We start from the raw sequence: 14,056 nt of genomic DNA on the forward strand, positions 1-14,056 counted from the left end.
AAATCATGGTGGAGCCCACAGAACTGGTGATATCACTTCTTGCGAGTCTCCCTACTCAACCTGTCAGTAACTAATACCCGTCCAGTTGCCTCGTCAAATAGGCCGCCGTCCAGAAAATGGATGGTCTAAGAGCAAAATTTTGACAAATGGTCTATATTTAGTATTTATGTGTGGCCCAGCTGATGAGCCGACCGTCGTGATTTTTGTGCCAAGCCAATCTGCACTGTAGATCCTTTGCTGTTGAGCAAGTGTGCCACGGCAGCACATGTGGCCCCGAAAAGATATCCCGCGGGAGTAGACTTTTCACTTCCATATGGGATCAGTGATCGTAGTCAATGGCATGCTACCCAGGTTGATACACGTGAACGGATTCATTGGTTCGTTTGACTGATCAGCATCCCATAAAGGCTGTTGACCGTCTTATGGGAAAGCAGATTGCGTACTGTGTAAACTCTGTGGGGTCCACCTTCATTTACATATTTTATCTACTCCTTCCATCCATTTTAAAAGAGAATTTTAGGGCTTAAGCCCAAAAATGAAGTATATACAAATCTCAAGTGGACCTCACCATGGGAAACATTGTGAATTGAAATTCTGCCGTTGAAAATCTATTGAGGCCTACAGAAATTTTGGATCAAGCTGATATTTGTTTTTTCCTTATATCCATGTCTTTGTGATCTTATGAACAGGTTAGATGACAAATAAACATCACTGTGGCCCTATAAAGGTTTCAACGGTGGAAGTCATTATTCTCACTGTTTCTTTTAGTGTGGTCCACTTGACATATGGGCATGCTTCTATTTTAGAATCAACCACTAAAATGAGTTGTAAAAACAGGATGGAGGGCGTGGATAACCCACATACATTCATAGTAGACCAACTGAGTTTACTCCATGCAATAAAAGCGTACTGAGTACGCAATCCGATTTCGTCTGATGGGCAGATAGGCCTGATTTCTCGATCAGGGGGCACACAGAACAGGTCCCGCTCCGTGAAAATAGATCAGATATCTACCACGTGTACGTGTCTCCAAGAAGGGGATTGCGTCCTACCCCCGGCACGGATCTGTGGGGCCCAACTTAATGTAAGTGTTTTATCCATGCCGTTCATCGCTTTTTTCAGATCATTTTAAGGAATAATACCAAAAATGAGACAGGTCCATAGCTCCAATGGACCACACCAAAGGAAGCTGCAGTGAAAATGACACTCACCGTTAAAACCTTTCTCAGGACCACCGTGATATTTTTTTTTACGATCCAACCTATTCATAAGGTCAGGTCATGTAGACGTACATGAAATGAAAACACATATCATCGTGATCCTAAACTTCTGCAGCTCCCAAGAAGTTTTTAATGGTGGATGTTCAATCCCCACTATGTGGTCCACTCCAGCCTTAGTTTCACCTTGTTTTCGGGTTCATAATCTAAAATTATCCGTAGGTGGTGAAATTCCACCAGCGTGAGTGTGTGGGCTGTGTGCGTGGGGTTTTTTTTTTTTTTTTTTTAAAACCTTAAAATTATCCGTGAGTATGGATGGGCACCGTGGATAAAACCTTTGCATTACTATGGCCCCACAGAGCCCTGCCCGGACGGATTACCGTCCGGACGGGGGTAGGACGCAATCCGCGTCCGCGTCCGCGTCTCCATTTGCTACGTGAGACTGCGAGTAGGATAATTAACACGAATCCCACGACTGCCTATTGTCTACCTGGCAGCGTATGATGGATATGATACACATGCACCTGTTTTTGTACATGTGGCATGAATGTAAGGGCGTGTTTGGGCAGTGGGATTAGAAGGGATCAGGTGGGATGGGATTCATCTCGTCCTGTGCCAATTCCACTCCATGTCTGGGAAGAATGGAAAAGCTTGGAATTAGATTAGATGGAATTGCACGGGTCCTGTGCCAATTTTACTCAATGTTAGCAAGTTGTGTAGGTCCCACCATGATGTGTGGGCTATATCCACACCGTCCGCCCATTTTTTGAGATTATTTTAGAGCACGGACCAAAAAATCAAGTAAATCTAAAGCTCAAGTGGACCCCCCCATAGAAAGCAACGGGGATTGAATACTTACCATTGAAAACTTCTTTGGGGCCACAAAAGTTTTGGATCTACCTCATTTTTAAGTGCATGCCATAAAATGAGGTTACAGAACAAATGATCGGTTTAATATAACACATGTGTGTTATTCTTAGTAATTTCAAATGGTGGTGGGTATATCCATTTAATGTGCCACCATGTTACTAGCAAAGCATGACATTAATCTTATCCCATGGCAACAAGGGACACTCCCTGCCATGGGTAATAATTATGTTTTTTTGAATCCCATCCCACCCAATCCCTTCTAATCCCACGGCCCAAACACGCCCTAAGTGAAATCAAACCGTCCAAGTCATGCAACCACCATTGATAGCCTTTAAAGTAAAAATAAAAATAAAAATTCAATTTAACGTATTTGATTAGCTGATTTATAAAACATTAGTCTGTTGCCGTTGATTACTTTTCATGTTAACCATGAAGCGAGTTTCCTGAATACGAAGCTCTGTGGCCCCAACATGATCTCCATGTAAAATCCATTCCGTCCTTCATATATATTATGTTAATATGGCAGCACAAAAATTAGCTACATCCAAGACCCAAGTGGGCCATACCATATGAAACATTGGGTATGAAACAACCACCATTGAAATATTCTAGGTTTGTTTATATGCCATCCAATCCGTTCATAAGGTGGTTCCCACTAGTATGAAGGGAAAATACAAATTAAAGCCTGAACCAAAACTCCTTTTGGCCCGCTAAGGTTTCAATGGTAAGCATTCATTTCCCACTCTTTATTGCGGTGTGGTTCACTTGAGCCTTTGATCTGATTCATCTTTTGGGTCCTTATTATAAGATGATATGAAGAAATTGATGGACGGAGTGGATTTTATATGGATATCTTGTTTAGCACCACAGGGCTTTTTGTTGCAGGAACTCCGGTCATTTAACCATCCATTAGACGAATATACCAGTTAAATCATCAGGTCATTGTAGTTGGTGTGTTGGGAAACGGATTGGCCACTCCCCCTGACACCAGCTCCGTGGCAGATGGTCGGTGCTCTGTGGGCCCCACCATGATGTATATGTTTCATCCATTCCGTTCATCAATTTTTACAGATCATTTTATTATTTGATGCCAAAAATTGAGGGATAAAATTCTCAGGTGGACCACACCACATGAAAACAATAGTGATTGGATATCAACCATTAAAATCCTCCTAAGGCCCACAATACTGTTTACTTGAAATCCAATCTGTTGATTAGGTCATACAGGCCTAGATTAAGACAAGAAACAAATATCAGCTTGATCGAAAACTTTTATGGCCCTCAAAATGTTTTTAATGGTCGACCCTCATTCAACACTGTTTCCTGTAATGTGGTCCACTTGAGATCTGGATATATCTCATTTTTGGATTCATGCTGTAAATTTATCTGTAAAAACAGATGGATGGAATGGATGAAACACATAAATCATGGTGAGGCCCACGTAGCACCGACCACCGGCCATTGGCTGGTGTCAGGGGGAGTCGCCAATCCGTTCCCAGTGTGTTGTAAAACGGTTTAATTTTAGTGGAAGAAATACCAGGTGGTGCAATTTCTAGTGCCCGAGTATCATTTGCGGCCTGTTAGAGTATCAAAGTCTCTCCCTGTTGGGGTGCGTGGGTGGAGCCCAGAGCTGGTCCTCTGCTTGGCTGGCTAAAGCTCTCTTGGGTTGGTTTTTATGGGTTTTGTCTGCCGAGAGGACTAGAATTTCAGTTCCTTCATCTCCCCCAAATAGCAGAGGAAACCCATTTCCCCCTCCTCTCTCTCTCTCTCTCTCTCTCTCTCTCTCTCCATTTGTGTTGATGGATCTCTAGATCTTACTCTCTCCAAATCACATGGACTACCTCTTTCTCAGATCGCCAACTGCTTCTTCTTCTTCCGAAACCCGTACCTGATCGGACCGTCTTTCGAGAGAAGGGAATAGAGAAGAAGAAGAAGAAGAAAAGGTGAGATTTCTAAGCTGTTTTTTGCTGTCTTGCTGCAATGTAAATGTCGTCTTCTTCTTCTTCTTTCTTCAAAGTACAGAAAACGGTAGGTTTTTCGTCTCCTTTTCACCTTGTAGGGACTGTTTGGTATTTTGGGTTTGTGGGTTCTTTTTTTTTTTTTTTTTGGGGGTGGATTAGGCTTTGTTGAAAGCTAATACATCAAAGCAATTGTTGCAGGTTCATATTACTCAAGAATCGAGTGCAGTGTTTGCTATTTTTCTTGTGTGTGTGTGTGTGTTTTTTTTTTGGTGTAGGATATGAGATGGTTTTCTTTTGATATCTCTCTCTCTCTCTCTCTCTCTCTCTCTCTATATATATATATATATATATATATATATCGAATTAATTCAAAGCCTTTCTCCTTCAATGCTTTTGTTGTAGGTGTTGTTTGATTAACCATGATTGCTAATTCGTTGTATGAAAAGTTAAGTGTTTTCTTTTCTTTCCTTTTTCTTTTTGTAATTTTTTAAAAAGAAAAGAAAATGCATTTTTGTCCTTTCTTTTGTGGTTCTGGTGCAGCTGTTGCTTGATTTTCAGTTGATTTTTTTTGTTAAATAATTTTAATTTCATTGTAGGAGAAGAGACGTGGGTTTTGGTGTATTGGGTCTTGTTTGCTTCCTCCTGAATGTGGAGAAATTGGAGGCTGGTTTGGGTGAGATGAGGGATGTTATCAGTGTTGATGAACCTTCTGAAGGTCTGTTGGCGTCCGTCGTCAGATCAGTCGGATGCTGTGGGCCAACAAGACGGTCTCCTATGGTACAAGGACACCGGGCAGCACTTGAATGGTGAGTTCTCTATGGCAGTGGTTCAAGCAAATAACTTACTTGAGGATCAGAGCCAGCTAGAGTCTGGCCCTTTGAGCTCGCTTGAATCTGGGCCTTATGGCACCTTCGTTGGGATCTATGATGGGCATGGTGGGCCCGAGACATCACGCTACATCAATGATCACCTCTTCCATCACCTCAAGAGTAAGAATCTCAAAACTGTAAGCTTTCTTTATTCTTTTGAGCTAGTTGCGTTTAACTGTGGCTGTAATTTGGGTCTTGAAGTTTGACTTTGCAGTGTTGGTATGTCATGAGCTTGTGCTTGCATTTGTTTTGAATTATGTTGGGTTCATAAGGATGGTCTTTATTAGCCTAGAAGTGGTGGATTTTTCTTTTTCTAGTGAGTTGTGACTGCAGAATGGGGTATTTTCTTTATCCGAATTTGTAGTTGGTCACCATGCATATTACATTTGTTGCCGAAATTTCTGCTTTAACTCGATGATGTGTTCCTTAGGAAGGTTACTAAGAAGTGTCGGTTAAATCCACATCATGATTGTCTAATCTTCCCTTTCATTGCTAGAGAGAGCACCTTTTAATCACGTTTCCTCTTCTTTATATCTTATTGGTTGGAATTACATGTTTTCCATTTTAATGTTTGGTAGATTATATACCTTGTGAGGATAAAGTCTGTTGCTGTGCAGGGTTTACATCAGAGCAACAGTTAATGTCAACGGATGTTATAAGGAAAGCATATCAAGCTACAGAAGAGGGGTTTTTGTCTCTTGTGACAAAACAATGGCCAACAAATCCCCAGATTGCTGCAGTTGGATCTTGCTGTCTGGTCGGCGTGATATGCGGTGGAATTTTATACATTGCAAACCTTGGGGACTCCCGTGCGGTTCTAGGGAGACTTGTCAAGGCAACTGGAGAGGTTCTGGCTGTCCAGTTGTCATCCGAGCATAATGCTAGCATTGAGTCTGTGAGACAGGAACTATACTCTTTGCATCCCGATGACTCACGGATTGTTGTTTTAAAACATAATGTCTGGCGAGTGAAGGGCTTGATACAGGTAATCTGCCTCCTTTTCATGTTAGCTTTGATCAGCGGTGTAATTTGCAGTATCAATGCAAAGCACCCTCCTTTAACATTGGACTTGTTTTAATGCACACATCTGAACCATATCGCTGTTGCCTTCCTTGGCTGGTTGACATCTTAATGTTTGTGAAACCTAGCTGCTTGCATGTGTGCTATGAGCTTGCTTGAATGGTCTTTGACAATTCTCATGGATCACCTGGGAAAGACTTTTGGCATTGTTTTGTATTTCCACAGGGACATAGGAATTCAGTGCATGACATCAAGAAATCCACTTTTAGTATTCAAAAAGTCAAAAAAAACCCAAAATCCATTTCTGCTCGTAAATACGCTTGCTTCATGTTTCCTGTTTACTGCAATTTTTTTTTTTCAAGTTGGGTAATTACTACAACTGTCATAAATGAGATGTTTCATGCATCTGTTTCTAATGTCGTTTCCCCTTCGAATTCCCCTTTGGCTCTCACTTTTGTAATTGTAATTCAGACTTCAGCGTTTTTCCCTATGTTGGAGTGAGAGTTATGTATTGAGTGGTCCTACAGACTACTATTATTTTCTTTCCTATTAATATAAATAAGAAAAGATAGTTGAAAACCCTGATTTTCTCTAATTCTAAACATGGTATTAGAGACACAAAACCCTTCCCCCTCCTCAAACCCCACCCCATCCTCCTCCTCCTCCGGCCGTCCGCAACCAATCGCACAACCCACCAGGACCATCATCAGCCGTCCACAATCGGCCCCACATTGCCATCTCCTCCGGACTCGGCCGTCCACAATTAGCCACCCGTCAGCAACCATCCCGGACGTTTCCCGAACCTATCCCAGACCCACACTGTTGGGACCACCACACTCCACCCACCATTCACGCAAGCAACGACCCCTGTGGTACCCCCGCACGTCCGAACCACCCCCAACCGATCAACCACCCCTGCCGCACCACCTTGCCATGCCTCCCTTGCCACACTACGCCATCCCTGCCGTTGCTACACCTCTGCGCCACCAGTCATGCTTCCCCCCTTTTCCTTGCTGAGCCCCAGCCTTGACAGTGCCGTCCAACCCACCCTTGCCATGCCATCACACCCGTCGTGCCTCCCTTGCCAGATCCTGCCACATCACACCACCCCTGCCACATTGCGCCACCACTTCTTTCCCTCCAAACCCATCTTCAACCCTACCAGCTATGCCCTTGGCCTTCCTCACCTCTTTACACATCCATCTTCCTGCCCATTTGTTGCTGACGATCTACGATTTGTGATCAGAGAATGTGTGGATTGGGGGTTTGTAGATTGCTGGACCTTCCACCCGTGGGTCCTTGCTGCTACCGTCACCATTTCTAGTTGTTGATTTTATTTGCACTTTGATTGTTGGTTGTGGGCGAGCCTACTTTGTCGTCATTGTTGCTTTAGTGAGCGATGATCCATCATTGATGAGAGCATTGTGGTGGTCACCAATTTAAATTTGCACGCCGCTTTATTAGTGCTCGTCCTTGATGCCTACTTATTTTTTGCAGGTTGCGACCTATTTGTTTGTGCTCAGTTGACAGTTTGTTGTGCTCTATTTCTATTTTACCCCTTATATATCATAGATTTTCAACGATATAGTTCTGTTGATCAACGCCCTACTTCGTGCATTACTATAGTAAAATTAGATGGTCGCAACTACCTAACATGGTCACAATCAGTTAAAATCTACCTTGGTGGAGAAAGGAAGTTGGGATTTATCTCTGGCGGGAAGCCGACATCGCCAGTAGGTGACCCTCCTCGTGATGATTGGGATTGTGATAATTTCACTGTAATTGGTTACCTACTTAACTCTATGCAGCTTGATATTAGTGGTCCCTTGATGATTTGTTCAGCTGCATAACAAATATGGGATACAGTTGCGAAAATGTTTTCTCATTGCGATGACTTAGACTCATCATGCATACCACGACGAAGATACAGAGGACCCACTTTATGAGTAGATTGAGTCAAATGACCTGGATCGAGCAGATGGCCGACCAAAGCCGCATGTAGTAGAGGAGGCAGCATCATAGGGCATCGATGTTGACGCTCATGTATAGGAGGCTAGATCTCCCCTCGAAGCATGGTGTGTCGTTAAGGCCGCTACGTAAAGGTAACGGTGGCAACCGTTACGTGTTACAGGGTTGTAATGACCGTAACAACCATTATGGAAAGAAATGACCCATAATTGCCATTAACGGCACATTACGTCCCTTATAAAAGCCATAACAGCCCCGTAATGGTTTATTATGTGACAGATATAGGTTTTTCATACTTTTTAATCAACATTATGGGGCAGATACAGGTTTTCGAGGTTTTCTTCAATTTATAGATTATATATATATATATATATATATATATTTAAAAGACTGTAACGGCCATTATAAGGCCATAACAGCCGTTATGCCCCGTATCGTAAAGGTAACGGTGGTGGCTGTTACGGCCACCGTTACCATTATGGAAAACCTTGCCCCAAAGCTTTCAACCCATTGATGAGGAATGTGAAGGCAGCCTGCAGCAGTCACCATCTCATGGGATACGTGATGGCCACACTCTATCTGACACTGAGGGCAACATGAAAAGTGATGGAGGTGACGAGCTTAGTAATGATGATGACGATGTGATAATTACGGTGGCAACAAGGATGGTCATGGTGCTGATGTACATGACGAGAGTGAGACACAGCCTCCAAGTCAAAGTCAGACCTATTCTAGGAGTCAGAGTTAGAGACCTCCTAACCTACTCACTGGGGGGAGGAATTTTGATAACACCACCTAGGATGAAGACCATGGTTCTCATCTATATCCCCGTAATATCCAAAATAAGACTTACTAAACTCAACCATTTTCTTAAGGAGAAAAAGAAGTTGAGGGTGCAGAGTACTTCTTAGCACAGAACATGGAGTCCATGGGCGGAGGTGGTGGTTTGTAGGGTAACTTTAGTTCTGTGCCATGGACACAATATGGATGTGGATCATATGGTAACTATGGACCTCATGGATATGTGATGAGCGACTCCAGTAGTTACAATTATGGCACAATTTTTCGACTACATGTAAGAATTCGCTTCCACATATGGGTAGGGATATATCCACAGTATGGTTATAGGCAGATGCATTCAAAAGTTTCATACATACCCAGCCCATATCCAGCTATAGATCCATATTAGCTGCAGATGGTGACGATTACATGGTACCCATGAATGGTCATGCCGATCTAGTTCAGAAAGAATTGAGTACTAGTGTTATGTTAGAAAGTATCTTTACTAGTAACATTCTACTGCAACCTAAGCATAGGATTGTCGATTTGTGGATGAGCAGTACGAATGGTATTTCGTAACAGCCACCGCCGTTAGCATTACGATACAAGCCATAATGATTGTTACTACCTCTTAAAAAAATAAAAAAAATAAAAAAGCAACTAATAAAAACCTGTTTTGGTCCTGTAACGGACCATTATAAGGCCATTACAAGTTGTTTTTCCTGTAAGGTCATTACAGCCGTTACGACCCTATAATGCGTAACATGACCATTGTTACCTTTACGTAACCGTTTTTTCATACCTTGGAACTATGGCCAGCCCCATCATCATGGAGATGATTTTGAGCAATCGCACAACTCTGTGGGTCTGAGGCACAGCCGCACACATCATAGATACCTTTCTAGTTTTCTACTTCTTTTACTTTTAAATCTATTGCTTTTGTTTTCATTCATGTCTTCTTAAATTTATAAATGATATGAATTGATTTTGAATATAGATGCATCACTTCAGTCAGACAACGCATAAATTTGGACCCTATACAAAGGAAACCTATGTGCACTTGTTATTTGTGATCTTTTAATTTGTAAGGGCATGTTTGGATTAGCGATTACAGCAGTAATGTGTTGTAATGTGAGGTAAAAAAGTAATGATTATCATTACTACCATAGTCCAAAGGAAAACAAAGTAGTGACCATATGCAATACGAGTCTCGCATCTCCACTTTCCACGTGTAAAGTAATTTCACTAGTTAGATACGCTTGGATGTAATTCCATCAATATGTGTTATATCCACACCATCCATCCATTTTGCAAAATCATTTTAGGGTGTCCCCAAAAATGAGTATGATCCAACACCTCTATGAACCCCAAGAAGTTTTCAATGGCAGGTGTTCAATCCCCATGCTATCTATGGTGTGGTCCATGTCTTCTTTGGACCTACCTCATTTTTTGTCGCATTACATTAAATGATCACGCAAGAAGGATGGACGGTGTGGATATAACACATATATCATGTGGAGCCCACGAAAGTATGCCACGACAACATACCTCTGCCAATCCGTGTCATGTGGTGATTCCAAAGGATTACAGTGATTTGACAGTAGACAATGTCCAATCAAAGGTAAAGAGTAGTGTTGTGAGTTTTACACCACATTACTGTGGTAGTCCATTATCCCAACAGGCCCTAAGTGTGTATTGATGTCTTTTTTAACATCCCATGAAGTTCCACTGAAAAAATCGACCAATTTCCCAATGTTTCCCCATGTTTCCTAAAAACAGTGATACATTATGTGATGTATCTGATATTTCATGTGAAAACCAATATATTTCCGTATACCAAGGGTGTGATACATCTATCGATAAGACCTGTGTTAAAACATGTCCGCTCTACCATTGAGCTACAGGCTCAAGCCCCATGTAAAGAGAGCACTTGATGAAACTTTTTCTCAATATTCAAGCTCTAATAAGTCAAGTCCCATAAGGGACTTATTAATATGCTAGCAACAACTAAAACTATAATAAGAAAAGGGAAAAGGCAAACATTTAAGCAATAGTTTAGTTAGCCCTTAAGTGAGGGTAGTTTACATGTTTTACTTTTATTCAAAGGCATAGAACTAAATATTAAATAAACACATGATTCTCTTTCACGCAGTCCCCATGTTGGACTCACAAACATAAAAGGTACAATAAAATTGTGCAAGGTCCTAAAAACATCTATGGGGAGAATATTCTGAAATTGTTCTATGGCTAGGTGTTTATAATTGGGGACAAGGTCACCCTTCAAGTGAAGAGGAAGCCTTAGGTGGCCCATGCTCCCAATCGCTTTACGTGGAACTAGAGAAAGAGAGGAATAGTGAACTTTTTATAACAAGGAAATTCTAGCGTATGAAATTTTGGAAAAAGGTTAAGGTTGTCTTAGTTATAGGGGCGATTGTGGGAGGTCAATTTCAAGGGGGCATCTGTGTTAGACATTATTAATCCTTGGTTCTTGTGGGGTACACTGAAGAGCGAAGGACAAATACAAGCTTGCTGGAAGTACCCACTGATGGGTTGGTGGAAACTAAATTTTGGGGGGAATATGGGGATATGTGGCTTTGACAAAGTCCTAGTTGATAATGGCATTCAAACTTCATACACACTCTTCTAGACTAGCCAACTGGGTCAAGCTACGGGAACAAAGGATCTAGCAGTGAGAAGAGTTTAGGATTTTCCCTAATGACTTCTCCACTCCTTCGATTGTGGAAGGAGATGCTTCAAATTTCATCTCTTGGGCCTCCACTAATGATGTAGGATAGATGAATCTAAGTAAGACATATTAACACCTTATTTGAGGTTTCAGGTTTGAAGCAAAATCAAACATGCAACTTATGGAGTCCAACCAATAAGAGTGCCACATGCCCAAATAATCAAACACATTTGCTATTCATCATTCAACTATACAACATCTACAAATTGTGGATACATTAAGGTTCAAAATACTAATCTAATCCTGTCATCGATTAAATCTAATTCTTACCATCTAATTTAATAAAAATTTAAAAATTGCCAAAAGATCCCATAATCCCATCGCAACCATACGTTCCTTTTAGAAATTGATCATAACTTGATCACTGGGCTCTCCTTTCCTAGCCCACCATTTTGCTGAATTTTTTTGACCTGTTGGCTCACAATCACAATACCAAGTCCGAGAATCAACCAGATACACAATGTATCTCCTCCATCAAACTTCGTGGGCTCGAAAATTACCTTCGTGGAGCACCAGGACAGGGACTCATCCATCGATCTAACAGACATCTTCAGGTTGAAACATTCGCTGTTGCAAACTAGGTAGGGTCTGTGACAGATAGGAGAACCATCCACCTTGAGGTTTTGTACATTCCTTGGTGGAAACTTGGTGACATGGAGTAGCAAGAAACAAAATTCAGTAGCTAGATCAAGTGTTGAGGCCGAATATAGAGCCATGGGTCGTGTGGTGTGTGAGCTTTTACGGAGTAGATCCCTTCTCCAAGAATTTCGGCTAGTTGATGGTGCATTAATGGTTCTTCATTGTGATAAGCAGGCAGCAGCTCACATGGCCAATAAACCAGTCTTTCACGAAAGAACAAAGCATATAGGGGTGGATTGTCACTTCATCTAAGAAAAGGTTGCATCTAAAGAATCATCACCGAACACATCCAGTCAAAAGCATAACTAGCAGGCATCTTTAGCAAAGCCTTACCCACACACATTAAGCATGCTAATCAATGGCAACTGGCAAGCTGGGCATGGTGAATATATATATGCTCCAACTTGGCGAGTATTGAAAGCTCCAACTTGGCGAGTATTGAAAGAAATGTGTATGAGTTAAATAGGTATTGATAAGAGTTGAATAACTTCTTGTGTATGGATGAATGAGGGTGTAAATTGTAAATAGTTAGCATGTTGGGCCCAGCCCAGCCCATGTTATCTAGGGGTCATGGGACTTAGGGTATTGTATCAAACAATCACTCTCACCCTGTCTTCAATCCTCACATTCTCTCTCCTATCTCTTTCTCTTTTGCTCTCCTCTCATTTCTCCTCTCCTAACGTTGCTGGTCTGTCCAAACCACATCAGTGTTACATGCACACTTCACTCTACTTATTTACCACATCTCAACTCCCTCCTACAAATGCCGCAGACCTTGAACCACAATTTCCGTCTTTTCCCCCTATACGAAAAACTGCTCACTCCACATAGAAACCCTCAAAATCAGCTCCCCATGAGTCATCCTGTGCATTCTGTGAACCTCCTTTTTCAACTGATAGTAATTGCAATGAATGAGATTAATGAAAGTAACGATCCACATTGAAGGCTGAACCCTTGATCTCACTAGTACCTTGAAACAACCAGAGAATTATGCTAGAAAAAAACTAAAGAAATATGGCCCACAAACTGGCATCAGAAATCCACTATCACCATAGGGACATCATTGAGCCACGTCCTTCAACAACATAGTTTTCTGGCATCATAAATTTGCAATATCCATAGGTCATCATTGAGCCACATCCTTCAACAATATAGTTCCATGGATACTTCATTGGATCACATCCTTCTCTTCTTAACTCTACCCATATTTAACTTGCGTAAATAATTTATTCCAACCAACTTGCCAACAAAAAGGTTACAACCTTGGGTGGGCCAGGATATTTTCACACAAACATCATCAGTGTGCATTCCTGCGTAATTGAGTCCCCTGATATCAATTGATGGATTGATTAAATAAAAATATCCATTCTTTTCAATAGTCCATGACCATTCATCCCTTATTCCCTTTCTCTAGCCTCAGGGAACATCTATTCAAATGTTCCCCCATATTAATGTATTCCGCAATTATTTTGTCATTGATATCCCTCATAAAATGTGGGCAGCCATACTACCAGCTCTCCAAAATTAGTATAAACCTGGGCAGTCGTTATCTTCTTTTCAACCTGACATAGTCTAGGATAGGCCCGACATAAAGCAACATCGTCATACTATGGATCCCCCAGAAACTTGGTTGATCTTCTGCTCCAATTGCAATGCTAACGCCTTGGAGAGAAATTCTTCTACCTGGAACACCGATTTCCATATGTACAAGGCCATGTATTACGCTAAAGATTTGGTGAACCATCCCCTGGGACAGGTTCCATATTAGCATGATTATAACTATTTTCCATAAGGGGTCCCCTTTTGTTCCAAACGTTCATAAACATTTATCAAGCAAAGCAATGTTCAGAATCCAAGGGATCCTAAACCCACCCCTCCTTGATCCTTCTATTTGCAAACTTTGCCTCATTGAATGAGGTGAAATTTGTGCTAGAGAAAATCCATCTAAATCATCTCTGACCTTTGAATAACGCTCACAAGGCACTG

At 41.6% G+C, this 14,056-nt stretch overlaps 1 protein-coding gene across 3 annotated transcripts in view; it reads left to right on the forward strand.

The window, feature by feature from the left end:
- The first annotated feature begins 3,691 nt into the window (after window positions 1-3,691).
- The window catches only part of LOC131243179 (probable protein phosphatase 2C 60), a 32,743-nt gene continuing 22,378 nt past the window's right edge, over window positions 3,692-14,056 (forward strand). Inside the window, exons 1-3 of one of the 3 annotated variants that reach the window (XM_058242329.1) lie at window positions 3,692-4,030; window positions 4,648-5,037; window positions 5,520-5,902. In XM_058242329.1, the coding sequence (XP_058098312.1) occupies window positions 4,734-5,037; window positions 5,520-5,902 (687 nt within the window). In that variant the 5' untranslated portion in view covers window positions 3,692-4,030; window positions 4,648-4,733. The remainder of the gene's footprint in view (window positions 4,031-4,647; window positions 5,038-5,519; window positions 5,903-14,056) is intronic. The other 2 variants (XM_058242327.1, XM_058242328.1) reach the window with 2 other exon arrangements.

Source organism: Magnolia sinica, chromosome 4 (genome assembly GCF_029962835.1).
Source record: "Magnolia sinica isolate HGM2019 chromosome 4, MsV1, whole genome shotgun sequence".
NCBI classification, from domain to species: Eukaryota; Viridiplantae; Streptophyta; class Magnoliopsida; order Magnoliales; family Magnoliaceae; genus Magnolia; species Magnolia sinica.